Raw genomic sequence first — 27,699 nt, forward strand, 5'->3', positions numbered from 1 at the left:
AAAGTAAAATTAGCAGTACACTTCATGTTCATGTTGACTTTCTCAGAAGTAAACACACCTCAACTGTGTAAATTGTAATGTGTAAACATGGTACATTCCTGCAAATTTCCAAAACCACTTCCATGTTCAATTTAAAACATCACTAAGTTGGTGAAAAACGGTGAAGTTGGACTTTTTGAACACATAAATGTTATTTTTTAAGTTATTTATCAAAATAACACGAAAATGTATCATTAATTTGAATTGAACTTTACCATGTGACATCACTTCTTCTTTTTTCACTACTTGTGTGCACAATTTGCGCTGCTTTAAGTATGATGTTCAGATGTTGCGTTGCGTTGCCTACTCTAACATAATACTAAAAAAGTTTACAAAATTTGAGTGGTTACCCATGAATGCATGCTTCAAGCATATAATACAAGTGCATGCAAAGCAAAACAAAACAACACAGATCTACACAGAGTACGAGGTGTTCCTTGGATCGTGATAAAAAAAAAATGATATATACAGAAACCATCGTGAAAAGACTTCGAAAAATAGTTTTGATTTTATGTGCACATAACTTATGCTCAATATATCTCAATAGCATCGTCCTGTACATGCATGTGGTGAGTCCTACGCTACTGTACTTGTTTGGTTGCCATGAAAACAACATGAAAGAAAAGAACGAGGAAAAGAATAAGTCTATATACCCATATTATTGAAAAACATATTAATAGCATAATTTATATTTATTTTAAGGACAAAATCAAAATTTTTGGTGTTTTAAAAACGTATAATTTTTTATTTGGTCCTCTATTTTTTGTAAAATACTTTTTTATAAAATATTTTTATTTAAATATATTTTTAGCCTCCACATTTTATTGACGTTTGACTTTTTATTATTTTTAATTTTAATACTTTTTGTCCACAATAATGATGTGATTAGTTAAAAAAAATGTAACATATTGATGTTTTTCTTAAGTCACATTAATAAAAAAGACTAAAAATACTTAATGTTAAAAATCAAGAACTAATATGAAATGTCATAAAAATATAATAAATAAAATATATTTAAGCCAATATATGTTTACTAAATTGTCTTTTGTGGTTTTTGTTTCTCATTTAGTTTAAATATCATAGGCTGTCATATATATCACAAATTTCATATTTGATCCTCAAAATATTATAAATTTATCATTTGGAGGGATTAACTACAAAAAATAAATGAAAAAAATCAGTTGATAACAAAAGGTCTTTTATGAAAACTCATTTAGAATTAAAATAAATAGATAAATTGAAAAATGTAATTTTGTGGGATAAAAATTTAATTTAACAAAGTGAAATGTATTGAGGAAAATTGTAGAGCAGAAACCCTGTGTTAATTTTCATCCACAATATGAAAATTTTTCTTTGCGTTATTGTTTTATGAGTTAATTATTTTGGTAAAAATGGAGGTGAACACTTATTGTTTTGTGGGAAGGAATATCAAGTTAAAGCTCAAATGATTAATGATATATGATACATTTCAAAATATTTATACATAGATCCTCCGTCAAAACATATTTGGTGATAATATATTAATGATATATCAGAATGGAAGTCATTTATTTATTATTGTACAATTAAGATATATAATAAAATTAGGTGAAAAAAATTAAGAGTATAGATAATTAATTTGAATTTATGCTATGAAGAGCTACCATGAAAGTTATATACTTTTTATAAAAATTTATGATATAAATAAAATGCTTTTATTTTTTAAACTTAAAAAAGATATATGACTATGGATTAAGCAAAACATTATAAAAATATTTAAAAAGAAAATAATTTTATATAACATATATTCAAAGTACAAAAAGACACATGTAATAAGATAATTACAAGTGTGATAAATTACTTTTATATAACATATATTTTTCTATTTTTTTGAAAAGTTACTTTTATTTTTCTAAAACTAGAAAGGATAAATTATTTTTAATTTATAAAAAAAATATTTATTTTTATATATTTTTTACAAAACTTATCTACAATTTCATCCAAACATAATCTAAGTTTAACGACATTATATGATTCCATTGTGTGATAAATGTTAGTGATTATTTATGTAAATAATTAAGATTAATTAACCTAAACTCTTGTATTAGTCTCTATTACTCATAAATTATTAATCTAAATAGATTTAATATTTATTTTGAATTAAGAAAATATAAATATTATAAAATAAAGAGTATTTATTATAAATACATCAAATAAAGTACATAATTATAAATAAAATTATCATTAAAGTTAAAAATAATATAATAGGATACTAACAGAAAATATAATTTTACTTATGTATTTATAAGATATATAGTGCGGTTATCTCGTAAAATTTTGCTGATATTTATTTACTTATATCTTGATCCAAGCATGTAGATGAATATTTATATTATTATAAATATATTTTACGGTTACTTAGACTCGTTATTATCGCTATAATAATACCATTTGATGTATAAAACTAGTGATCACAGACACGTTGCTATTGTTGCAAAATTATCATTAAAGAATAGATTAATGATATTGTTAAATAAATTTTATGTGTTTATAAAAATATTAAATAACTGTAATTATATAAAAAAGAGATCTGAAATTTTAGCACTTGACATCAATTAATATTTAAGAATGATATTAAAAATTTTATTTAGTAAACTTGTTGAAGTAATAATTAGAATAATAAATTTTTAAATACAAATATTAAATACATATATTTACTTAATTATCCTTAATGATATTCGTGTCATTCTGAATCTGAATAAACTTTACCCACTCTGTTTAGGAAAGAAATAATAGAAACAAATTTGAAAAGGAAAAAATAAAAAATATTTTTATTTTATTGTACATAAAATAAATACGAAAGAAACATAAAAAAGAAAGATTAAAAAATAACATATTACATCTTATAAAAAATTATTAAATAATATAAAAATATAAATTTAACCTAAAATAAAATATGAAATCTCCAACTTTAAGCTTTAACGTAATATTTATATAATATTTTGTTCTTTAATTATGGGAACTTACTATTTTACCATTATGGCGTTTAGAAGGGGGTCACCGTCTAGGCGTGTCAAACTTGGCTACACAAAGTCGACGAGAGTCAAAGACAAGAGTCTTTTTAAAAACTATAATTGAAGTGTGTATGAGTCATGACAATAGCAATAATTTTGTTTGAGTTTTTTCCCATTTTTTGCCTGAAACAATCATACCTCAAAAAGTGTACAACATTACATGTATTAATTATTTGATTAATAAAGACATGGCATGAGATTAGTACCATGCTTAGGACTTATCTAGAAGAGAGTTACATGTGTAACATAAAATGAATTCCTAGGCAATTAAGATTGTGACTACACATGTTGCATAAGGCAAATGTCACTGTATACAAAATATATCAAATCTAATACAGTGGCAGGCTCAGAGGATGCGAGTATTCCACAGCCACATTCACTCCCTCCATCATTAACTTTGGCAGTATTTGAACTCTTTTGTGACCATACGATTTCTCTCCTCTAGTACCCACTGCTATGGAAGCTGCACTGCATTTTCCCCATGCACATTGTCTTCTTGGTCAAGCAGGTTATCTGTGTTTATGTATAATAACTTCAAAGAAGCAAGATCAAATAAACAATTGACCAAAGAGTATATATGGTAATGTTAGAGTAAAATGGAAAGTAGTGGAAATTATGACATGTAGTTGTACATGGTACCAAGAAAATGGTGCAAGGCAATCTTTTTCAAACATATATAGAAACTGGTTCCTGAATTAAGCCTCATCAAAACTGAAGCATGAAAAGGGAAAAGGATGTTTAGATGTGATTGTGAAACCTGCATAAGATTCCTATGAGATTATTATGTGAGAGAAAAATAAAGAGAGTAACAAAAACAAGATATGATACGAAGGGCAATGGCATGATAAATATTATATCATAATTATGATGGAAATTAAAGCTTGTCTTGTTAGAGGTTGAAAGTGGGAACATTTACCATCATGTCTGATTGAGAGACTAGCCTGCATGGCTCCCTTCATGCCAATTAAGAAGGTTGCCAACCCTTTTGACAAGCTACTTAGATGGCATTCAGGGAGCCAGGCAAGCACATCATTTCAAATAAATCAGAATAGATGTTAGCAGTTCCCACCACTTGATCTTGACCTTAACCAAAAGAATCTGCATCATCAAAACAATGAAGTAAATTAATCATGCCCTTTTGCCTTTCACACATCCACCTCCAAAAACAACAAAGGTTAATTAATCTAAGATTTAAACTAGCTAAGAATAACAAAGATAATCAAGAACTAACACACACACACGCACACCCTCAAGAGTGTGTGATGAGATATATCACTGATGAGTCATAGAAATTAAGAGCCCATTTCACAGCAAAATTAAGAGCTACATACCATTATATAGAGTAAGGGGAGACCAACAATAAGGAGGGAAATTAATAACCTAAAGTGGATATTAATTTTTTTTATGTGACTTGAAAGAGCTTAAAATTTTGCTTTTGGAGCGAAGAGAACCTATGGGGGGATTTAAGGAGATGTTGAAGCAGATAGGAGTGAAGAGAGAGACAAGAGAAAATCCATGAAAGAAGAGAGAAAAAGGAAGAATTAAGGGTCCAATTGGCAAAGGCGGCAACCAAGAGCCTTCTTTGTAACAAATAGTTCCATCAAATAAAGCCAAAGCTGCCTGGGTTTTACAGGTAGCCTTTTTTGGATTTTCTTCCCTTGGAAAAGGTGACCCTTCTCCCCACACAAACAAAACCCCGTTTCAAATTTCCCATCACATTTTTCATCTTTCTCTCTTTCTAAGTTACATGCAAAACGGGGTGTGACAATCTGTCAAATTTCCTTTGTTGAATGTTCAAACCTTTTTTTATTATTATCATTATTACTTTGAATCTATTGGTTAAGCACAATTAATTTATGATAGTGTAAACACTTTTATTTGGGTACACTAAAATTAAAGTTTTAATGTATTTTATTAGTAAAACTATATGTTATGCCAGCAAAAGGGTCAATGACTTAATTGTGATCTATCTCCAGACGAGGCCAAAACCAGTCAATAAGACAAGGCCAGAGTTGCAGTGTGCGTTAGCTGAGTTTGATGCTGGGGTCGGTTTCTCACAGAAACGAAGCTGGATCAAATATAGACAAATGTGATCATGAAACTCATACTCCATCACCATCAAACAGTACTTAATATAATAGAAAATTTGTGCAGTGTCTATCAACGGATTAAACTAGCTCTAGCCGTTGTAAGTATGTTTCATCCGTTAACTATAGTAATAATATAATAATTATGAGGAAAAAAAAAACTGTAGAAGATGAGACAAAGGCTTTATTTTTCTTCTTGTTTTAACCAAACTATTTTCTGTATATTCCCATCCTTTGACAGTGTTTAAAGGTATTCCCATCCTTATGTATATAAGCGGCATTGTTTATTCTATGGTAAATCTAAACACCCGAAAAGAAAAACATTATAAGTAATCTTCAAGGATTTATTTAACTCGCCCTTTTTACTTAGTGATCTTAGACTAATTAACAATTGACTGGAATCTTGTGCTACATTATTAAAGTTACATAGTAAAAGGTGCCAAGGGGGGTGAGTCCAGTGACTCATTCACCATCACAAAGTGACAAATTATAATTTGAATTCCTCCTAGAAGTTCTTACATTTAGGGTCCAACCATATTTCAAACTAAGAAATTATCTTCTAGGAAGAATACTTATGAGAAATTAAAGAAAGTCATTTTGTAAAGTATTTCCAACCCTATTAATTAGAGTCCCATATATTCAAATTCCAAAAGGGCAGTGTCTACTGATTTGTGAAGCAAAAACTTTAATTTCTTAAAAATATTTAAAATAAATTTATAATTTATCAAAGCAACTAAGCTGATAAATTCCTAAGTCATTGTAGTCTCAGACACTAATCCCAAGCTAGATTTGTCACAATGTTACTCTCAACATTGAGAACCTCAAACTTTGTTACTCTTAACTTTGAAGCAGCCTGCAAATAAAATAGTTTTAATTGGCTCATCATATATATAATAATTTTTTACAAATTTGAAGCCGGAATGACCAAGTCATCTCATCTCTGGATTCGGTGTAGCTGTCAATAAGGAAATGGCTACCTGAGCTAGATTCAAATACTGTGGCCCTCAGAGATAAAAGGGTTTCATGGTTTCACTGTGGTGGTCTCATCATGAGGCCCTTCTTAGTGCTAAAATGAGGGAGTTGGGACCACTAATTCGTTTGGTCATTTCATTTTTACATGGAGTAGATAAGTGCACTTAGCTAACTATTAACTACAACTTATTAAAAAAATACAATTAATTCACTAATAAAAGTTAGTTAAAAAAATTATTTAAACTTTATAAGAAACATTTAAACTCGATTCCTGATCCTGAAATATGAACACATAAATCAATTTCAAGGACATGACTCATAATTTCATGTTTAAGCATGGTTGTGATAGCAATTAGCAAAGTTGTGAACAAATTTCCTTATAATAATTTTGTTTGACATTCTTTTATTGGTTAACACATTTATGTGCCCAAGGATCAATCGAAGAGATTTCTCTTAGATATACAGTCAGTGAGTCCAATTAACATGTATAGCTAAATAAATTAAGGCCCATTTTTATTATTTCACATTCCTCAGATTTTTTATTTTTATTTCTAAAATTAAGTTCTGGAATTGATCTATGAATCATTTTCGAAATTTAAAAAGAGAGTTTAACACATTTCAGAATTTTTTTACATAAAATAATTTATAAATTATTTTAAAAAATATTTTTTTGAAAATTAAAATTCTAGAAATAAGAAAGAGAGAAGGTATATCAAGAAATTTCGGCATAATAAACTTTTGTCGTATCAGAATACCATGCAATTTGCACAGCTAATAAACTTTGGGCTCTAGGGAGTTGCAGATTAGCTCTGCTATTAGGTTGGGCTCCTCTACCTCAAACTCTCGGCCCATGAAGCCCACAACTTGGTTCAAGAAAATTTCATATTTTTGTAACATTAGAAACAAAATTGAGTTGAGCGTTGACAGATTATAGTAAATGGACTTTCAAAATAAGTAAAATGTAAGTAATAAGAAAATATGTAAAATTTATTAATTTTTAATTAAAAATAAATTTATTTATTTAATAATTTCTTTTTATTTTAAAAAATTTAAGTCAGAAAAAAGTAACTATACAAAAGTTTATATTACTATTTTAAGAGAAAAATCCACTTGAGAAATACTATTTTTTAAAGATACTAGTTAAAAAATTAATGGTTTTTTAATTAAAAAAATCACTTTCAAAGTGTATTGTCAACATTTGCTTGTAATTTCTCAATTTTATATGAAAAAATACATTTTAATAGGGAATGAATTAAGAGATAAAATAGAAAAAAAATTAACATAACATTCTAGCCGTATTATATTTATTATACTTCTTAAAATTCATTTACTACTTGCAAAAACAAAACAAAAAAACTGGAAAACTTATAAATTTTAAACCACTATAGATTGGATTATTTGGGTTAAATTTTAATTTAAAACTAAACTAGTTAAATGGTAAATTATGAAAACGGATATGTTATTATTAAAGGAATATGATCAATTGATTCACAGTACTAAATTTTATAAAATATCACTTTTAATGAATTTTTACAAATGCTAAATTTTATTAGTCAAACGGTTGCATTTAATTTCTTACAAGTTTATAATATTTTATATAATTTAAAATTAGTGAATACTTCATCACTTTATTTTGTTTTAATGTATAATATATTATTTATATTGTAAATAAATTTTATTTTTATTATATATCTATAAATACTTGAATTATTAATACTTTAATGTATATACATAAATATTTAATATTTATAAAAAAGTATTCAAAAATATTTTTGTAAGATAGAGATATTCCTTCAATTCAATTTTTATTAAAAATTAAAAATTATTTCTAAATATGTAATTTATCCATTTATTTTAGATCATGAAAGTTAATTAGTTTTTTAATTTAGTTCCAAAAAATATTAAAATGAGTTTTTAAATATATATTATTTATTATTCATTTTACTTCCTCACCTAGAATATGTTAGATAAGATAGGAACGTAAGACATTAAATATAATGTTATAAAAAAAATTTATACCGTGTGAGTGCAAAATTTAGTTGTATAATTTTAATCTTCAAAGTCTCTCTTTAAAAAACAATTTTTTTTATCATGATTATTGTTTTTCTAAACATTTTCATATAATTTATGTAATTAATTTTAAAAAATAAATTGTTAATTTTTTTTTGTTTACTTTCTTTATAGTTTTTGATATAAATGATTGTATAAAATAGTCTCTTACAGCAGTGTGTTAAATATGTATGTATTGCATAATGTGATCTTTGACTTTGTTTAGGTATTGAGTTCTAGAATTATAAATGTAATTTTATTTTATTTTTTGCATAATTCTATATCATTTTGTTAATTAACATGGTTTACATGAATAAAGAAAAGATAATTATCAGAGAGTGGTTTGTGAAAAAGATTATTAAAATCAGAATTCAATTCAATATCTACAAATATACAAGACACAACTATTTATATTTAACCAATTTAACTGAATGTCACTATTAATATGTCTGTCATCTAACAGAAAACTAACTAAATGATAAATTAAATAACTAACTAACCTAATAATTAATTATCTGTAACAGTCTCCCTCAAGCTAGAATGTATATATCAGTCATTCCTAGCTTAGATACAAAGGTCTGAAAAACATGAGGAATCAAGGGTTTAGTTAAAATATTCGCAAGCTATTCTTTGGTGGATTAAGGTAGGAGATGTATGACATCCGATTGAACCTTTTCCCTCACAGTATGGCAATCAATTTCAATGTGTTTTGTTCTTTTATGAAAGACAGGATTAGCCCTAACATAGAAGGCTGATTAATTGTCACAAAACAAAGCAACAGGAGTGAGTTTGTTAAGGTTAAAGTCTGCCAAAAGATAGATCAGCCACTGAGCTTCACACGTTGTTTGAGCCAAAGTTCGATACTCAGCTTTCGAAGATAAACGAGATACGATGGATTGTTTCTTACTCTTCCATGAAATTAATGATGAGCCAAGAAAGAAACAGAATCTTGTGACTGATCTTCTCGTGTCCGGGCAAGCACCCTAATTAGAATCACTATATCCTTTAAGTTTTAGATCTAAATCAGCAGAAAAGAAAAGACCCTTCCCAGGACTTTGTTTGATATATTTGAGTATTCTAAGAGCAGCCTTGCAATGAGCATTTGTTTGACTGTTCAAGTATTAACTAAGCCTTCCAACTGCATAAGAAATATCTGATCTGGTATTGGTCAAATATATAAGTTTTCCAAGGAGTCTTCTATATGTAGTAATATCAGAAAAGGCATCCTCAAAGTTCTGCTAAATTTTTACAGTCTGATCCATAGGAGTGTTACAGGATTTTGAACCAAGCAACCCTATTTCTTGCAACAACTTAAGAGCATATTTTCTTTGGCATAGAATAATGCCCTTTTCAATCCTTGTAACTTCCAATCCCAGGGAAAAAAATTCAAATTTCCTAGGTCCTTTATGCTAAACTTTTGGTCAAGCAAAAATTTAACTCCAACAATTTCCTTGCTGTCAGTTCCTCCCACAATTAAGTCATCCACGTAGATCAATATGACAGTCAATCCTTTAAGAGTCTCTTTCGTAAATAAAGAGTAGTCAACCTTTGATTGTTTGAATCCAGAAGCAATAAGTGTGTCTATCAGCTTGATGTTTCACTGCCTACTTGCTTGTTTTAGTTCATATAGGGACTTTTCAAGTTTGTAGACCAATGTGGAATCTGATAATTGAAGCCCCGGGGAAGGCTCCATGTAAACCTCTTCCTTCAAATCTCCATGTAAAAAAACTGTGTTTACATCTAATTGGTACAGCTCCCAATTGCAAGTTGCAGCAGTTGACAGAAGTACTCTTACTGTGGTCATTTTAACCACTGGACTGGAAGTTTCCAAATAGTTAATTCCAATAGTTTGAGTAAATTCTTTTGCAACTAGTCGCACCTTGTATCTCTCAATACTTTCATCCGAATTATGTTTGACCTTAAACACCCATTTGCACCCAATAGTTTTCTTTCCTTCAAGAAGTGAAGTTAGAGTCCAAGTATGATTCTTACTCAGAGCTATTAGTTCCTTTTCAATAGTATGCTTCCAGCAATCATTAATAATAGCTTCCTGATATGATTTGGGCTCAACAATAGTAAAGATAGCCAAAAAAAAGTGTTTTTAGGAATCAAGTAGTGAATCATAAGAGAGGGAATTTGAAAGAGGATACCTGATAGATTTGAGTGTTGGTATAACTCCTAAAGCAGCTAGTGTGCAATGGTAATCCTGTAAATATGAGGGAGGTCTCCTAACTCTTTGTGAGTGTCTTTTTGGTCAATAGTTACATTTTGATTAGAATTCATATGTGATCCCTTGTTTTGTTGTTCATTTGTTAAGCCTAGATTTAATGATATCTCATTGTTCTCAAAAGGGTCATCATCCAAATATGGAATTTGATTCATGACTATAATGGTTATTGGTTTATCAACACTAGCAGTGTTATCATTATTATGAAAATGGAAATAATTTTTCATAAAACATAACATCTTTAGATATGAAGGTTTCTCTTGTTTTTAGATCATATAAAATATATCTTTTAGTTCCTGTTTTGAATCGCAGAAAAATACATTTTCCAGACCTTGAGTCTAATTTTTTTCTTAATGCTGTTAAATTTGATGCAAAACACAAACATCCAAAAACCTTTAGGTTTGATATCTCAGGTAAAGTGTTCATTAAGACTTGGTAAGGTGATTTATTTTTGAGATACCTGGCATCCTATTAATTAAGTGGACAACATGACTTACAATATAGTTACAGAAAATTTTTGGCAAATTCAATTGAAAGATAAGAGATCTAGTCACACTAAGAATGTATTGATGTTTTCTCTCTATAATACTATTTTGTTGTGGTGTTTCCACACAAGAGGTTTGATGATTAATTCCTTTTGAAGCGTACCATTCTTTCATAAGTAACTCAACACCATTGAATCTAATTTTTTTCTTGATGCTGTTAAACTTGATGCAAAACACAAACATCCAAAAACCTTTAGGTTTGATATTTTAGGTAAAGTGTTCATTAAGACTTGGTAAGGTGATTTATTTTTGAGATACCTGGTTGGCATCCTACTAATTAAGTGGACAGCATGACTTACAACATAGTTTCAGAAAATTTTGGGCAAATTCGATTGAAAGATGAGAAATCTAGCCACACTAAGAATGTATTGATGTTTTCTCTCTATAATACTATTTTGTTATGGTGTTTCCACACAAGAGGTTTGATGATTAATTCCTTCTAAAGCGTACCATTCTTTCATAAGGAACTCAACATCATTATCTGATCTAATGTTTTTTTTTTATCTTTTTATTGTTTTGTGTATGAATTAAAGAAACAAATTTTTTTTGCAAGTTTGATGTTTCAGATTTTTGTTTCATTAGGTAAATCCAAGTGTACCTAGATTTATCTTCTACTATGGTTAGAATGTACCTATGACCAAAAATAGATGAAATGGACAAGGGTCCCCAAATATCAACATGCACCAGATCAAAAAATTCCACAGAAGTATTTACACTGTCACAAAAAGGAAATCTTTTTTGTTTAGCTAAATCGTACATCTCACAAGGATTTGTTGTTTTATTACATTAAATATGAGAGTACAAATTTTTTATTACATTCAATTTCTCATGAGATAAGTGACCTAACCTCATGTGCCAAAGATCAGAATCATACATAAAAAAAATTGTTGATATAGTGTTGTACCAATTTTGACTGATCATTGGGAATCATTGCATAAAGTCTTAACTTCAGCTTAGCTGCACCAATCATCCTCATAGAGTGAGAGTCCTGAATCTGACAATTAGAATCAGAAAAGAAGAATTTACAAGATAATGATTTTGTTGGTTTAGAAACTGAAATCAGGAATATACAAAACGTCTATCAGGTAGAAATCTTTTGACATATATACTATTCCTGAGATTTGAGTACAAATTTGACTCCTATCAGGCAACTTAATAGGAATCGGTTTAATTCTTTTGTGGGACTGAAAATTTTTTAAGGAATTGCATACATGATCTGTAGCTCCTGTATCAATGATCAAAGAACTGGAATTGCAATTTTAAGACAAAGCAAGGATTATACTTGAGGTTTTTGTAAGTGACTGATGATTTAAAGAACTAGTGACTTGATTCAATGTATGCCCAGTCTGATTTTCTGATTGTTGTAGCAATGCAAGTAGTGCCTTATGTTGCTCTGGAGTAAACATCATACTTTTACTTTCACTAACTTCCTTTTGAGAAAGAACACTTTGAGTATCATAAACATCTTTTTCATCATTAGTGCTACAGTGATTGATGACGTTTGACTTTTTGAAGTGAGGGGGGAAACCATGCTTCTTATAGCATGTATCCACTAAATGACCTGTCTTACCACAATATGAGCACACCTTTGTGCTTTGTCCTCTCCCTCCATTTTCTCTTCCTCCTGAGCCCATGTTTTGTACTCTAGGACCCTTATATTTTCCTCTTCCTGAACTACCAGCAATATTAGCTAGCACTTGAGAATCTTCAACCAGTACTCCTATCTATCTCTCTTGTTGTACTAACAGGGAAAAAATCTTATTAATTGGAGGAAGAGGATCCATTAACATAATTTGCGATCTCACAGCTACATACTGCTCATTGAGCCCTTTCAAGAATCTAATGACATAGTCATTTTCCCTATAAGCTTTTACTGCAAGTATCAAATCACAATTACATCTAACTGCACACGAACAATGAGGAATTGGTCTAAAATTGTCCAATTCTTGCCACAAGCTCTTCAAACTAGTGAAATAAGCATTTATCAACAGGTTTCCCTGTTTCATAGAGTAAACCTCCTCTTGTAATTCAAAAATACGAAAGATATCTACTTGGTAATACCTTTCACGCAAATCATTCCACACTTCATATGCTATTTCCATCCAAATGATACTCTAAACTATAGAGGCATCCAATGAATTATTGATCCATGACAACACCATAGTGTTGCATCGATCCCACGCCAAGAACGATGGATCTCCTGCTTCAGGCTTCGGCAAAGAACCATCAACAAGCTGCAAATTATTTATTGATTTGAATGCCATAGTCATCGCTCGAGTCCAAGAATGGTAATTCTCATTGATTAACAGAACCGACACGAAAGAAATTCCAGGGTTCTTGTTAACATGCAAATAGAGTGGATTCAAAGGATCAATTGCTTGATTCGCCATTGGAATTCAAGCAAGAAGAAGAAAAGAAATTAACAACGATGAAAAGAAGAAATATTTTAGAGTTGGATTTGCGCAATAGAGCCCCTACGACAGGAGCCCTGATACCATGTTAATTAACATGGTTAGCATGAACAAATAAAAAATAATTCTCATAGAGTGATTTGTAAGAGAGATTATTGAAATTAGAATTACAAGACACAACTATTTATATCTTACCAGAAAACTATCAATACATCTGTCATCTAACAAAAAACTAAATGAATGATAAATAAAATAACTAATTAACATAATAATTAATTATTTGTAACACATTTTTATTGACTAGTATTTTTTAAGATTTATGACATTTAAAATTATATCAATTTATATTTTATTAAAGTGATGAGTAATACTATAATAAAATCATGAACTATAATATATATTGCATTAATATTTAAATAAAATATATATTTTAATCTCTTATGATATATTTTTCAAACAATTTTGGCTCAATCGGTATGTTTAACAGACCCACGTTTAAGGAAGGAAAAAAAAGAAAAAAAAAATTCCTAACATGTGGCGAGTTTTTTTAAAAAAATAATAAAAAGCAAATTTTCCTAACGTGGCGAGTAAGAGCAGTAACCTGATCCTAAATTCTCTCTCCTTTGAGGAACCGTAACATAACAATTTCTTTCTACATTAATGACAGTTATAACGTGTCCTTAACTGTCAACTTCAAATGTTGCAGTGTGTGTTGATATTATTAACATTGGACTCTTGAACTCCAAACCTGCACCAACGTTGGTCATGGCTGCCACCACCACCACCCCTTTGGTCCAAACAACAACGTTCTCTACTCAACTCACTTCTCCATTTTCTATGTTCCTTGCTCCAAGCCAGATGCTCTTCTTAAATGGGTGCAGACGCCTTGGTTCAATGTGGAGATGGAGACATTCTATGTTAGTGAATGCGAAACCGGTTCTCAAAGACGGCACTCTCAGTGTTAATGGCAAGGATGCATTGAAGGGTGTTCCTGAAAATGTGGTGGTGACACCATTGAAAGGTTCATCGGCTTTCATAGGGGCCACTTGTGCCGATGCTAGTTCACGCCTCGTGTTCAAGCTTGGTGTCATCAAGTATGCATTTTTTTCTCTTCTTTTTCTGTTGGGTAGTGGAGAATTGCCGTAAATAATGTCACAAGTTTATTACTGATTATGTGAATTGACTAATGCCTTGTATTAATGTTGGCTTTGGCTCTTGTAAAGTGAAGGTAGATTTTAACAACTTCAGTTCATAGTTTATTATATGTGAACTGAATCCAATAGTGTCATATGAATGCGATTCACGTGGCCGACCTTGCTTGGTGGTATAAGGCTTTTGTCGTTGTAATTGTTGTTGTTGATGGTTGAATCAGTTTATTTTTATTAGCTTGGAGTTCTACTTGACCATTTGATAGGGCTTTGCTCTTGTATGAGTTCTAGCTGTTAAGAACCTTAGGCTTTGAGTTTTTTCACCTTTGGAGGCAAGAGGCGTGCCAACAATTTTCAACTTTGTTTCAATGTGCCTGGTTTGTTCTATGATTATTTGTTTTGCATGCTGCCTTTTTTTTCTCTCTGGAGTACAGAAAAAACTTACACAAATTTGTTATGAGTGATGCAGGGATGTCAGATTACTGTGCCTATACAGATTTAAAATTTGGTGGATGATACCACGAGTTGGGAACTCAGGGAGGGACATTCCTATTGAAACTCAGATGTTGCTCTTGCAAACAAAAGAAGGAACAGATTCTCAATTATCAGAAGAAGATAATTCATATATCATTTTCTTGCCAGTTCTGAATGGTGAATTTAGAAGCAGCTTGCAAGGAAATTCGTCTAATGAACTTGAGCTTTGTCTTGAAAGTGGTAAAGGCTTGAGCATATTCAAATATTATCCCCCTTTTCCCTTTAAAAATTTTCTCCTCTAACAATAAACACCAATTGTCTGGTTGAGTTGAAACTTTAACATCTTGTTAGTCCAGGAATCAGCTTTACAATTGAAGGAAGTAGGAAAGTTATGATATTGAGAGAGTTATTTATATGCCATTTGAGATCTAAATTTCCATTGCGCTTAATAGGAAGTTGGATTGCAGTATGTGGCAAAGTCACATATATCTGAGCAAAGTGATAGATAAGAAATAAAATGACAAGAAAATGAAAACAAATAGGAAAATCATTCTTCCTCATAAAATGTGGTTCTCTTATTTTCTTGCTCTTTTTGTCTATGAAATGGTTTTTCTTCATGAATTTTGTAGGAGACCCAGCAATAGTTGCTTCCCAGTCCCTAAATGCTGTTTTCTTGAATTATGGCAACCATCCATTTGATCTGGTGAAGGAATCTATGAAGTAGGTCAGCTGTTGAAATATATAAGAGACAACAAATTTACAGCTACTAATCTCTTTGTTTCATTGTGAATTATACTTTATCTGTATGTGTTTCAAACAATATGCAGGATTTTGGCCGAGCATAGTGGTAGCTTTTCACTGAGGGAAACCAAACAGGCTAGTCAGTTGAACCATCAAATCTTAAAAGGCAATAAGGATTCAGAAAAATCAAAGGGAAATTAAAAACCTGAAACTCATTAACAGTTTCATTTTAAATCACTTTTTCGTTGCAGATGCCAGGAATGTTAGATTGCTTTGGTTGGTGCACTTGGGATGCTTTTTATCACACTGTTAATCCTCAGGGAATTAGAGATGGACTCAGGAGGTTATTTTAGCTAGTTTTTATCTGTTCCTTGACTTCAATTTAAGATAGTTGGTGGATTGAATGATGAATTTTCTTATATATAGTTTGGAAGGAATCATTGTTATTTGAGTAGCAAGAGTAGTTTTCCGTTTCATCTTGGTTCATGATATTATTAGATAAACAATCTTTCTCATTTCACTTCTATCCCACCTTTGTTTTGTTATTATTACATCTGAGTTCTTGATGTTTGTGAAAAACCCATCTCGCTTGAATCCATATATCAGTTTATCTGAAGGAGGCACTCCAGCAAAATTCTTGATAATAGATGATGGATGGCAAGATACTATTAATGAGTTTCAAAAGGATAAGGTGCCATTCATTGACGGATCACAGTAAGCTTCTATTCTTTATCCTTTTTTTTGGTGGCAGACTAATTAGCATAAAAGAAAACCATAAATTCCGAGCAACAGGAGATGCAACTCAAAGTTTGGCACCTGATAGTCTAAAGGATTTTATTACAGAAATCAAGAGAAATTTTGGTCTCAAGTAAGGTTTTTATACTTAGTTTATTTTTCCTATACGTTTATTATAAAATTTTTCACAGCCAAATACTAGTAATATGTGGACCACTTAAAGGTTATTCCTTGGTGATTTTAAACCAAAAAGAGTATAAAAAACACATCCAACATGATCACTCTTATCCTTCCAATTAGGAAACTTGACCTTTCTTTTCCTTTTATTTAATTTCAGGTATGTCTATGTATGGCATGCCCTACTGGGTTACTGGGGAGGGTTAGAACCAAATGCATATGGAACCAAAAAGTATGATCCAAAACTAAAATACCCAGTTCAGTCACCTGGGAATTTAGCAAATACAAGGGATGTATCTATTGATGCCATGGAGAAGTACGGTATTGGTGTTATTGATCCAGCTAAAGTTTCACAGTTTTATGATGATCTACACAGTTATCTTGTCTCTCAAAATGTTGATGGGGTTAAGGTTGATGTTCAGAACATACTGGAGACTATTTCAAGTGGTCTAGGAGGTCGTGTTTTTCTCGCTCTGCATTTTCAACAAGAGCTTGAGAAGTCCATATCAACCAACTTTCAGGACAAACAGCATAATCTGCTGCATGGGTCATAACACTGACTCCATTTACCAGTACATACTTAAAGCACTGCTGTCTTCTACAAAATTATATCAATAATTAGGCATTCAGAATCAGAAATATCTGCCTTGTACATAAAAAAATGAATCATGCATATTTGGAAGCTAATGAGTTGGCAGAACAAGTTAGCATGGTATTTGTAATCTGCATTATCTTAAAAGTTGCATCTCTGTACCACTTCTGGTGAAAATTTATTAGAAACTATAGTGCTTGAAAGGATCATTCATGTGAATGTGATCATGCATTTTTTCCATGTCAAGTGTTCTCCCAGTGTTGGCTTAAATATTGATTATTGAAATGGGGGTAAAAGAATAAAGAAAACAGGCAATGCACAAGTTCAAGGAATTAGGCCTTTGATAGTTTTGGTAGGATGCCTGAGGCCCTCTGGTATCCTTTTCAGTATTATTTCAATTTTTTCAAATTTAATGCATTCTTCCCTTGAGATTATAATGTTTCCCTATCTTATATTTTACAGCTCAAAACAAAGTGCTATTACACGAGCATCTGATGACTATTATCCAAAAAACCCCACAACACAGTCTCTACATATAGCTGCTGTAGCTTTCAACAGCATATTCCTTGGTGAAATTGTTGTAACCGATTGGGACATGTTCTATGTATGTTATGGAATTCTCATTATTTTATCCACTACATAAACTTGTATTCAGAATCTGACTGCTTTAACAATGTGTTCTAGAGTCTCCATGATGCAGCTGAGTTTCATGCAGTAGCTAGAGCAATTGGAGGCTGTGGAGTATATGTAAGGTATAAAATTGTAATATGGAAATATAGGACATCTCAAATGACTTGTAGTAGTTAAAATTTGATAATGGCATGAAATTTTATTTAGTGTAAAACGTTTATATAGTTGCTCATGTTACTATTTTAGTTACTCATAATACCGACGTGTGATCAAAATGACATGGATAATTTATGATTGGATTGAGCTTGCAGCAAGTGGATCATTTCTCGTTAAAGTTTGATTTCTTATACTCTCTTTGCACTGCTGAAGTAAATATGTTATCTCTATTATCCGTTCCTTGTAGTGTTTTAGCAGCAACTGACCATACCATGCCACTATATGACAACCAGTGACAAACCTGGCCAACATGATTTCAAATTACTGAAAAAGCTTGTACTTCCGGATGGATCAGTGCTCAGAGCCAGATATCCTGGGAGACCATCACGTGATTGTTTGTTTATTGATCCAGTTATGGATAAGAAAAGGTACATACTAAATTCATGTTACTGACACGCATTTACAATCTTCTTATAACATTTTATGATTTCTGATCACAGCCTTCTGAAGATTTGGAACTTGAACAAATGTGGCGGAGTTATAGGCGTCTTTAATTGTCAAGGAGCAGGTTCTTGGCCTGGTCTTGAAAGTAATGCCGAGGAAGATACCATTTTTGAGTTATCAGGCAAGGTATCTCCCTCAGATATTGAGTATTTTGAAGAGGTTTCCACAGGACAATGCACTCAAGATTGCGCAGTTTTTCGCTTCAGCAAAGGTATGGTTCATATTGTTTTTTGACAGTTCCCAATGTGAGCATAGAAGTGGCTTCTTTTTGCAATTTTAGGACAGAATCACTGACAACTCTGTTCCATTTTAATCATTTAGCATACTGATTAATGGACTACATATTTTGATTTACAATTTCAGGGTCTCTGACACGACTATCAAAAGAAGAATCATTTGATATCACATTAAAAGTTTTGCATTGTGACGTGTTCACTGTATCTCCTATAAAGGTAGGATCTACATCATTCATTCTGCTTAAAATCTACCAAAACTGAACCTTTTTACATGATAGCCACAGGTTTATAATCAAGTAATCCAGTTTGCACCAATAGGGCTAACAAATATGTATAACTCTGGTGGAGCTGTTGAAACAGTTGACGCCAGTGGTTCTTCTGGATCTAAAATACACATAAGGGGGAGAGGAGGAGGTGAGTTTGGAGCTTACTCCAACATAAAGCCAAAGTCTTGCTCTATAAATTCTGAAGATTTAGAGTTCCTATTTAGAGAGGAAGATAATTTTTTTGGAATAACAATTCCAGCTAAAACCAATTCATGGGACATGACCATCTGCTACTAAGGTCTTATTTTTCATGACAAGGCACAACCCCTTTGATGACATTAATAAATGATGCTTGGAAAAATCAATCTCCAAAGGGTAGATTTTATTATGAAATTATCAAACAGCAACACTGAGGGTCTAAAAGTAAAAGCCAAAATGACTGAAGACTAGGAATGCATAGGTGTGCTATATCTCTGCTAACATGATGTCTGTGCATACTAAGCCTGCATCAAAAGAATGGAGGAGTGCTCATTTGAAAGGAAAAAAACACCCTTCAACACAAATCCATTGAGATAGAAGACATGCTACCTGAAGCCCAACTCCAATATTGTAGGAGCTCTTGATTTTTCACCTCAAAGGAATTTTTGCTTTATTTGTGATTATCAATTTGTTTAACTTGTTTTTTACTTTAAAATGTTAAAATTTGTGAGGTCGCTTGTTCTTACGAGTTGCATACAGCTAAAAAATTTGCAATGTCTTTGATCAAAGACTGCTTACTTCTAATTTGTGAAAATATACAATTTCGTCCTTGAAATTAGTAACGTGTTGATATTATCTTAAAAAATTTGTCCGTATCTAATTTAGTCTCCGAATCTGTCAATTTTAGGCTAAATTAGTCCTTTCAGTAATAAGTTAACCAAATTTGGTAGAGGACTAAGCTGTATATATACAAATTGTACCAAATCAACACAGTTTACCATTTTAAAGTACGAAATTGTATATTTAATCTTATAAATTTTGCTTTTAGTCTGGATGTTATGTATGTTATTTTAGTTTCTCATATATATATATATATATATCGTAGAGTAATTTTCATCAGACAAAAAGGATGAAGTTTCTGATATTTGTTAGAATAATAAGATAAACTTATCTTGTTATTATCTTATTTTATTAGTTTAGTATAAAGTTATCTGATATTAAATTAAAAATAATAAAGTGAAAGAACATTATTTTTATTTTTTTTGCTTTCACTTAAACTTTCTATCTCTTGGCATTTTTTACTGTTATTATTGCTTAACACCTATTATTATTGTTATTATTATTATCCAACATGGTATAACTTTTATCACCAAAGTCGCCTAACACTTTTCATTATTACGGTAAGTCATCTTTATTTGCCATCCTCTACTTCTATTATTACTTTCTTTCACCCTTTTGTAGGAGGGCTTTTAGAATTTTTTATAGTCTAAACTAAATTATATAATAAAAACTTTAAAAATATATTCAAATTTAATTTAAAAATTACATTTAATTACAATAAGATGATAATTTTATTATTTGTATATAATTTATATTTTATTTCAATGTTATCTTAATTAAAAAATATAAGATCATATAATATAATAGTACGTAATAAATTATAAAAGTGAATTAAATATTAAATAAGATGAAAACTTATCATATTTTTATTTTATTCTTTTTAACCTTATATTAAATAATAAATATTTTTTAAATAATTAGTTCGATGAATAACTATTTTTATTTAAACTATTTTAGAGTAGGTACTTGTTGCTGTTAGTTGAAAAATTTAAACACTTATACTACTTAATAACTTTTTATAAAATATAAGATTAATAAATTCAATTAATAATTATATTATATTATCTTCGTATTCATTCAATTTAGACATTTGTTAGTATGTTATTTAAAATTTCATATTTACTTATATTTTAAAAGCATAATACATGTTAAAATAAAGGAACATATTACTTATTAATTCCAAAAATACTTTTATTTTAAAAGAAGAATTCACATTTAATATGTTACATCTCCAAATTCTTATCATTCTTATTTAAGTATAAATCCGAACATCTAAATCAAATTAGAAAGTAGAAAATTAGAACTTGATATACAAATAATAAAACTGGCCTCAAACCAAGCTTACTTAAGGAAAGATTGTGAGATGCAAGTATGCTGAGGTCTAATTAAGAGAGATAAATATTTTTCTCAATTGAATTAGTTGATTTTTATTTATCTAAGACAAGAAATAAAAGAATTATGCTTAGCATGAGAAGACAAAACAGGAATTAAAATACAAGTTACAAAATTGGCCAAAATCAAAATTTTGTACAAAATAAACTTTTGAATGTTGATCCCTTTTCAACAAGATCATGGGTGAATGTAAGCTCAAAACTTTGTAAATTAACATGAATTAGTACCCAAAAAAATGTCAGAAACTTTTGCAACAAATCAAAAATCCAAAGGATAACCAATTGTACAGCCAAATTCGTTTGAAAAATAAGTCACAGTACATTAATTTAAGAGGTTATCTGATCTAGATGAAGGACCAATGAAAAAAAACAAGTAAATCAAAGTTTACAAAGACATAATAAAAAACCTTGGCTAAAGTCAAGAATTAGTTTTGGGAGAAGAGAACTATGCCATATACCCTTAGCAATGGACAAGAAAGTGTAATAAATTGGACTAAGAGAACTAGGAAAGAAACCATAAGAATTAATATGCAATTGGATAAAAGGAGAATGGAATAAATCTGAAAATTTGGACCTTAAAATGATAAAGTATCTTGCTTTTGACTTTTAATTTTATTTTTTAAAATGCATGAGTTTTGACTATATGATTGGTAGGATCATATGACTCTGTGATAACGTTTAAGGTCTGGAATGTCTTTAAAATCTTGAGAAAAAACGTGTAACATGTTTGATATTGACCAACTTTTATGAAAAGGATCATTTTTACAAAATAATAAAGTTTAGAAACTAAACTGTAATTTTTTCAAGTTATAAATACTGTTGTAAAACAAATTATAGAAATATTTTATTTAGATAGTAGACTATTTAAGAATAATTACCAATTTGTTTTACTAAATTTAGAGTTAAAATGAATTAAATATAAATTTTTTACTAAACTAGTATTGGAAATTGATGTTTTGTGATTTACAATAAAAAAGAGGAACTCATACTACAAGTTGTATGTGTTTGAATTATGTTTGTATTTTTATGTGGGAATAGGCCACTAAAAAAAATAACTCTATTGATTTCATAAATTTTGAACTTATAATAAATTAGATATGAATTTTACAATGAGAGATGAAATCTATAAAATCTAAAATAGCTTACTCTATAATGATGAATCTTTTTCTTTTGCAAGAGAATTGTATTTAAGCTGAATATGTATCATATGAATTGAATTATAAATTATAATTTCTTATTGATTGATGATGTAATTATGAATTAATTACACAATAAAGTGGTTGAGTAATACTAAGTATAAGCATGAAGGAAATAATGATTGATTAAGTATTATCAATTGGTATAATATAGTGTCCAAGTACTAATAAGAACTAGGTTTAGTTAACTTGTATTGTAAGTAGGAAAAATATGATAGATTAACCTCACTAGCATTCGTTCATCCTATGATTAATAAAAATATGAAATGCTAGAAGTGACTATTATTTTGAAATAAGAATTGTGCGCTATAATTGTGGTCTTAATAAGAGATGATATATTTTATGACACTACCTAAGATATGAAATTCTTAATTTTCAATCATAAAACTTAATTGATGGATAATTAATTAGTCTATGATGAAGACATAAGTAAAAGATGTGAAAGACTTGTAATTATTATTATTTGTTGTGCATTACTTTTATTTCCATTAGTATATGTGTATTTGCCTTATAAAATTTATTATGAATAGTTTATACTTACTCTTTCTTTGTTTTGTATCATTTAACAATGTTATAGATGCATAATAAACTTTAGAAACATATCTCACTAGTCTTTTTTATAGGAATTTGACAATAAAATTTCAACATTATTAATTATATAATATTTATGAAAAATACAAAATAACTACTATTGATAATTTTTATTTGATTATGTAATTGTGATTGACGTGATCAAAGTTGAAATTTTGTTTCCCATGACATATTTTGAAATCTAGAAAAATTCTTCCCTAAAGGAATTGAAGTTAAGTTGTTTATGAAATAATTTAAAATTATATTATTTATTTTTATCTTTTTTAATATTACGTGTGTATATATTTAAAATTATTATTTCAATCTGTTTATTTTTTCTAATGATGTACTAAAGTTAAATAACTAAGAAAATATTAAGATGATTTATAACTCATTAAATACTTTGATATTATTCTACTGTTATGATATTAGTACTTTTATTCATTGAAATTTAAATTTATAGCTTCCCACGTGATTAATTATATATATGAAAAATATTTAATAAGTGATATAAAACATTATCCAAAAAACAAATTACAAATGGTGGATACAGTGGGCCTGGATGGGCCAACACATGGGCCTATGGCTTACCCTTGAATACGTATGGAAATGGTATAGTTGCAATTTAATCCTTCGGGAAGAAGAAAGAAAGTGATATGTGAGAAGGAAGGAATGTAGAGAGAGAAAGTGGGAATTGGAGAAAGAAAAGAAAACGCATCGCTGGAGCTGTTTTTAATTGTTTTGATTTTGACTCTCTCTCTCTCTCTTCTCTCTCATTGTTTCTCTTTTTTCCTCTTTCTTCTCTGCTCATCAATACCAATTCCAAAGATCTCAACTCTACACCAACTCACGTAACCCCAGAATGTCTTACGCTTACCTCTTCAAATACATCATCATCGGTGACACCGGTATTTTCATCCTCTCTCATCACGCCTTCTTTCTGAATTCTCTCAATTACCCTGTTCTTGATTTTGGGATGAATTCTACAATACAAACCTTGTCGTGGCTTTGGTTCCCGATCGGATTTCATTGTGTTTCATCTTTTGTTTTTTTTTTTGGGTTTTCTGAGAATGTTTAAATGAATGATTTGATGCATAAGGTGATAGATAAAGAGATTTGATGTTGGCTCTGTTTGTTCTGTTTCTGGATGTCTATGCTGCTATGGAGGGATTTTAATTCTTGTCATAATTTTGTTTTCTCAAAATATCGTTGTTATCTAGTTAATTAAATATTAAAAATGATAAAATTGTAAATATTAAACACTTCACAGCTTCGCATGCTATAACTATAGTGGACACTTGTTAAGAACTGTGATTGCAATTAAAGTATTGGAATGAAATTTTGCAATTTTAATGTACTCTTTGTTGTTACTTTTGTTTCTTCTTAACTAAAAGTAAGAAGCATTGAAAGGTGGTTTGTTATGGTTTGTTCCTTTTTTGTTTTATTTGTATTCTGTTTGCCGTGGAGGTAGCCTTAGAGGTGGTAGAAGTTCATGTAGAGAGGACTGATTTTTTTTATTTTTTATTTTTGTGGGTTTCTGTAGGAGTTGGAAAATCATGTCTTCTACTTCAATTCACTGACAAGCGCTTTCAACCCGTTCATGACTTGACCATTGGTGTTGAATTCGGTGCCAGGATGATCACAATTGATAATAAGCCAATCAAGTTGCAAATATGGGATACGGTTTGTTCAGCTCTCTCACACAGCTTTGCTAGAAATTCAATAAGTTCATATTTAGAAATACATGAAACATTTGTTTTTTTCTTTTTTTGCTGTTTTTCATTGTGGGAGTTGATAATTGTTCATGGCCTTCAGTTTTAATTAGGGCCTTTTATTGGGATCAGTTTCACCCTTTAGCTTGTATGGCCGCCCAGAAGTGTTTTATGGGTTGAATGTGATAATACTATATAAATATTTGTCCTGTTTTTTCTGAAGTATATTATGTCGAAAGTGGTGTAGATTTTATTAGCGAACTGATCCATTTCCATTGTTGAAAACCTAATTAATTAGGGATGATAGCCTTTGTTCATGAATTTATTGATAAAAAAAGTTGCTATATTCATGAGAAAATATTTTGGTTTTTGAGAGGTTAAATGGTTTTTCTCAAATGCTGATGACTTAGGAGATATGGGTAGAGAAATTTAGCTGCCACAAGGTAGGCGTCATTCGTGATTCATTATTTAAATGACAATAAAGCCACAGTTTTGTACTACCCATTGTAATCATCGTCAGCTTAGATTGATTCTCCAGATTTTGGTGATGGAAAATATTCCTCATTTGTTGTTTGAGTTATATGATCTGTGTTTAAGGTACTGAGTTTCCTTGTAATATTTCAGGCTGGTCAAGAATCCTTCAGATCTATTACAAGGTCTTACTACAGAGGAGCTGCAGGTGCCCTGCTTGTTTATGATATAACCAGGTATCCACTAATTTGAACCTCTGCAATGTGTTTGAAATCCTAAATAAAATAATCAGTTTCATTTATAAAGAAATTAATTTCTTTTAGGAATCAATCTTCTTTATTAATCATACTGTATATGCAATATATGTCATGTATCCCATCACTTCAAAAGTGATCTGTAAATCATTTTAATCATAATGATTTCTTTTTATTTCTATAAACAAATTTTTTAAACATAATTTAAGTAAATTTAAAACTTAATCATATGGCTGAATTACTTCTAGAATTTGTAGGGCAGATATGATGTTCTTTTCTAACAAACGCCCATATGTTGAAAGTGAATTGATAGAAAACAGCATTTTATGAGTTGTTATTTGTTGAGAAATTACATGTTTTGAGCCTATCCAATTTGATCGGGCTACAAAATATGTGTGGAAATTTTATGCATCCATGATTATGTGGTTGTATCATGTAAGGATTATGTGTTTATTTTGAATAAGCCAATGAAATGATGTTGACCTGTGCTTACCAACAGGAGGGAGACATTCAATCACTTGGCTAGCTGGTTGGAAGATGCTAGGCAGCATGCAAATGCAAATATGACAATTATGCTGATTGGCAACAAGTGTGATCTTGCTCATAGACGGGCTGTAAGCACAGAGGAAGGTGAGCAGTTTGCAAAGGAACATGGATTGATCTTCATGGAGGCCTCAGCAAAAACTGCTCAGAATGTTGAAGAGGTGAAAAATCACGTCGGATTTTTGTCATCTATCTCCCACCCTCCCCCTTAACTCCCACAAGAAAAGCTGGACTTCCAACAAATCTAAGCTTATAGGTTAAATATCTTGGAAAATTGTCTATATGGAAGTTCTAATATAGCCTATCCCTTTGCAGGCATTCATAAAAACAGCTGCAACCATATACAAAAAGATTCAGGATGGAGTTTTTGATGTATCAAATGAGGTGAGTTTCTTTCTTTTCAGCTTCATGTCATTCTTTACCTCATCTCTTTTATCACTGCTTTTGGAAATTTCACAGTATTACATTAGAATATAGAGGATCTGTGGGATATTTATTTCCAGTCTACCTTGCATTTTTACAATCTTTAGATGCATTCTGGGGATAATGATACTAAAATGAAAACCATACTCCTGACTCACAGAGCAATAGTTAAGACACTGATAAGTTTTGTGTGGTTTCAGTCTTACGGGATAAAAGTAGGATACGGTGGAATTCCTGGACCATCTGGAGGTAGGGATGGCCCTTCTGCTTCAGGTGGAGGCTGCTGCAGTTGAAGTGAACATATTGCAACCTATTTGCTTCAATGTAGTTCTTTATGTATTTTCTTCTTTTCCTTTTTATTTTGGGTTTGGATATGAAGATATATGTGTTCTACGTCCATTGATAAAGTCAGATAATTGTATAATGTTTTCTTTTTAATCTTGACTTTGTTTCTTTGACTTAAACTGATTATTTGTCTATACTTGTGTGCATAATTAATTGATATGTTGTTTCATTCTTCTTCATACTTGTATTTCTTTGGAATAGAATTGTTCTTTTGTTGGAATACGACGTATAACAGTAACCCTTTTATTGTGGGTGTGAGATAATTTGTTTTCCCCTTCCTATGCCTAGAGTAATGAGAATTTTTCCTGAGAAGAATAATATAGATTCTGGTGATCTAGTTGGCGAACATGGCCTTGTTTTTTACTTTACCAACTGAAAGAGTTTTGTTTTGGATGTTATGCTGCACTACTGTTTAACCTCATCACTGAGAAAGTCAAAGTACAACTCAAGTCCAGTTTCTGCTAAAATATCAAGCCGGAAAAACTTTCTTGACATTCAATTAGCCATAAAAGTCAAAATTTAATGGATGAGCTTCATAAACTATTGGCAGAATTGGAGTATTTTTGGTACTTCCGCTGTACGTACTCACTCCAGTTATATTTCTTTATTCGGTAACTTCGTCTTTATTTTTAATTTTAGAAAAATATAAATTAGGAAAAAACTAATCATACATGAGTCAGTATTGCTACATAAAGAAGGGGAGTATGTAAACCAGGAGTACTGAACAAATTTCTGCAGAACTCGTTGTAGAGTTTTACAAGTACCTAATATTCAAACACACGATCCTTTGCATGAGTCAGATTTAGAGTAATAAATATTTATATTTTCATCATATAAAGGTTTTTTTTTTTTTTTTTGGTTACATCTTAGTAGTTTTTTATTTAATCAATCATTGAGTCAGTTTTTTTTTTTTTTGTGTGTTTGTAATTTAGT

At 30.3% G+C, this 27,699-nt stretch overlaps 1 protein-coding gene and 1 pseudogene across 1 annotated transcript; both read left to right on the top strand.

Moving 5' to 3' along the window:
• The first annotated feature begins 14,126 nt into the window (after window positions 1-14,126).
• On the top strand, window positions 14,127-19,747 carry LOC113871032 (annotated as a pseudogene).
• A 3,898-nt stretch (window positions 19,748-23,645) lies between these two features.
• On the top strand, window positions 23,646-26,942 carry LOC113846782 (ras-related protein RABB1c). The gene is made up of 6 exons (XM_027475420.1): window positions 23,646-23,926; window positions 24,562-24,701; window positions 25,355-25,437; window positions 25,955-26,159; window positions 26,314-26,382; window positions 26,622-26,942. The coding sequence occupies exons 1-6, from the start codon at window positions 23,881-23,883 to the stop codon at window positions 26,712-26,714; spliced, it is 636 nt and encodes a 211-aa protein (XP_027331221.1). The 5' UTR covers window positions 23,646-23,880; the 3' UTR covers window positions 26,715-26,942.
• Window positions 26,943-27,699: the final 757 nt, after the last annotated feature.

The sequence above is a fragment of the Abrus precatorius genome, unplaced genomic scaffold (genome assembly GCF_003935025.1).
Source record: "Abrus precatorius isolate BTA unplaced genomic scaffold, Abrus_2018 Scaffold10, whole genome shotgun sequence".
Classification (NCBI taxonomy): domain Eukaryota; kingdom Viridiplantae; phylum Streptophyta; class Magnoliopsida; order Fabales; family Fabaceae; genus Abrus; species Abrus precatorius.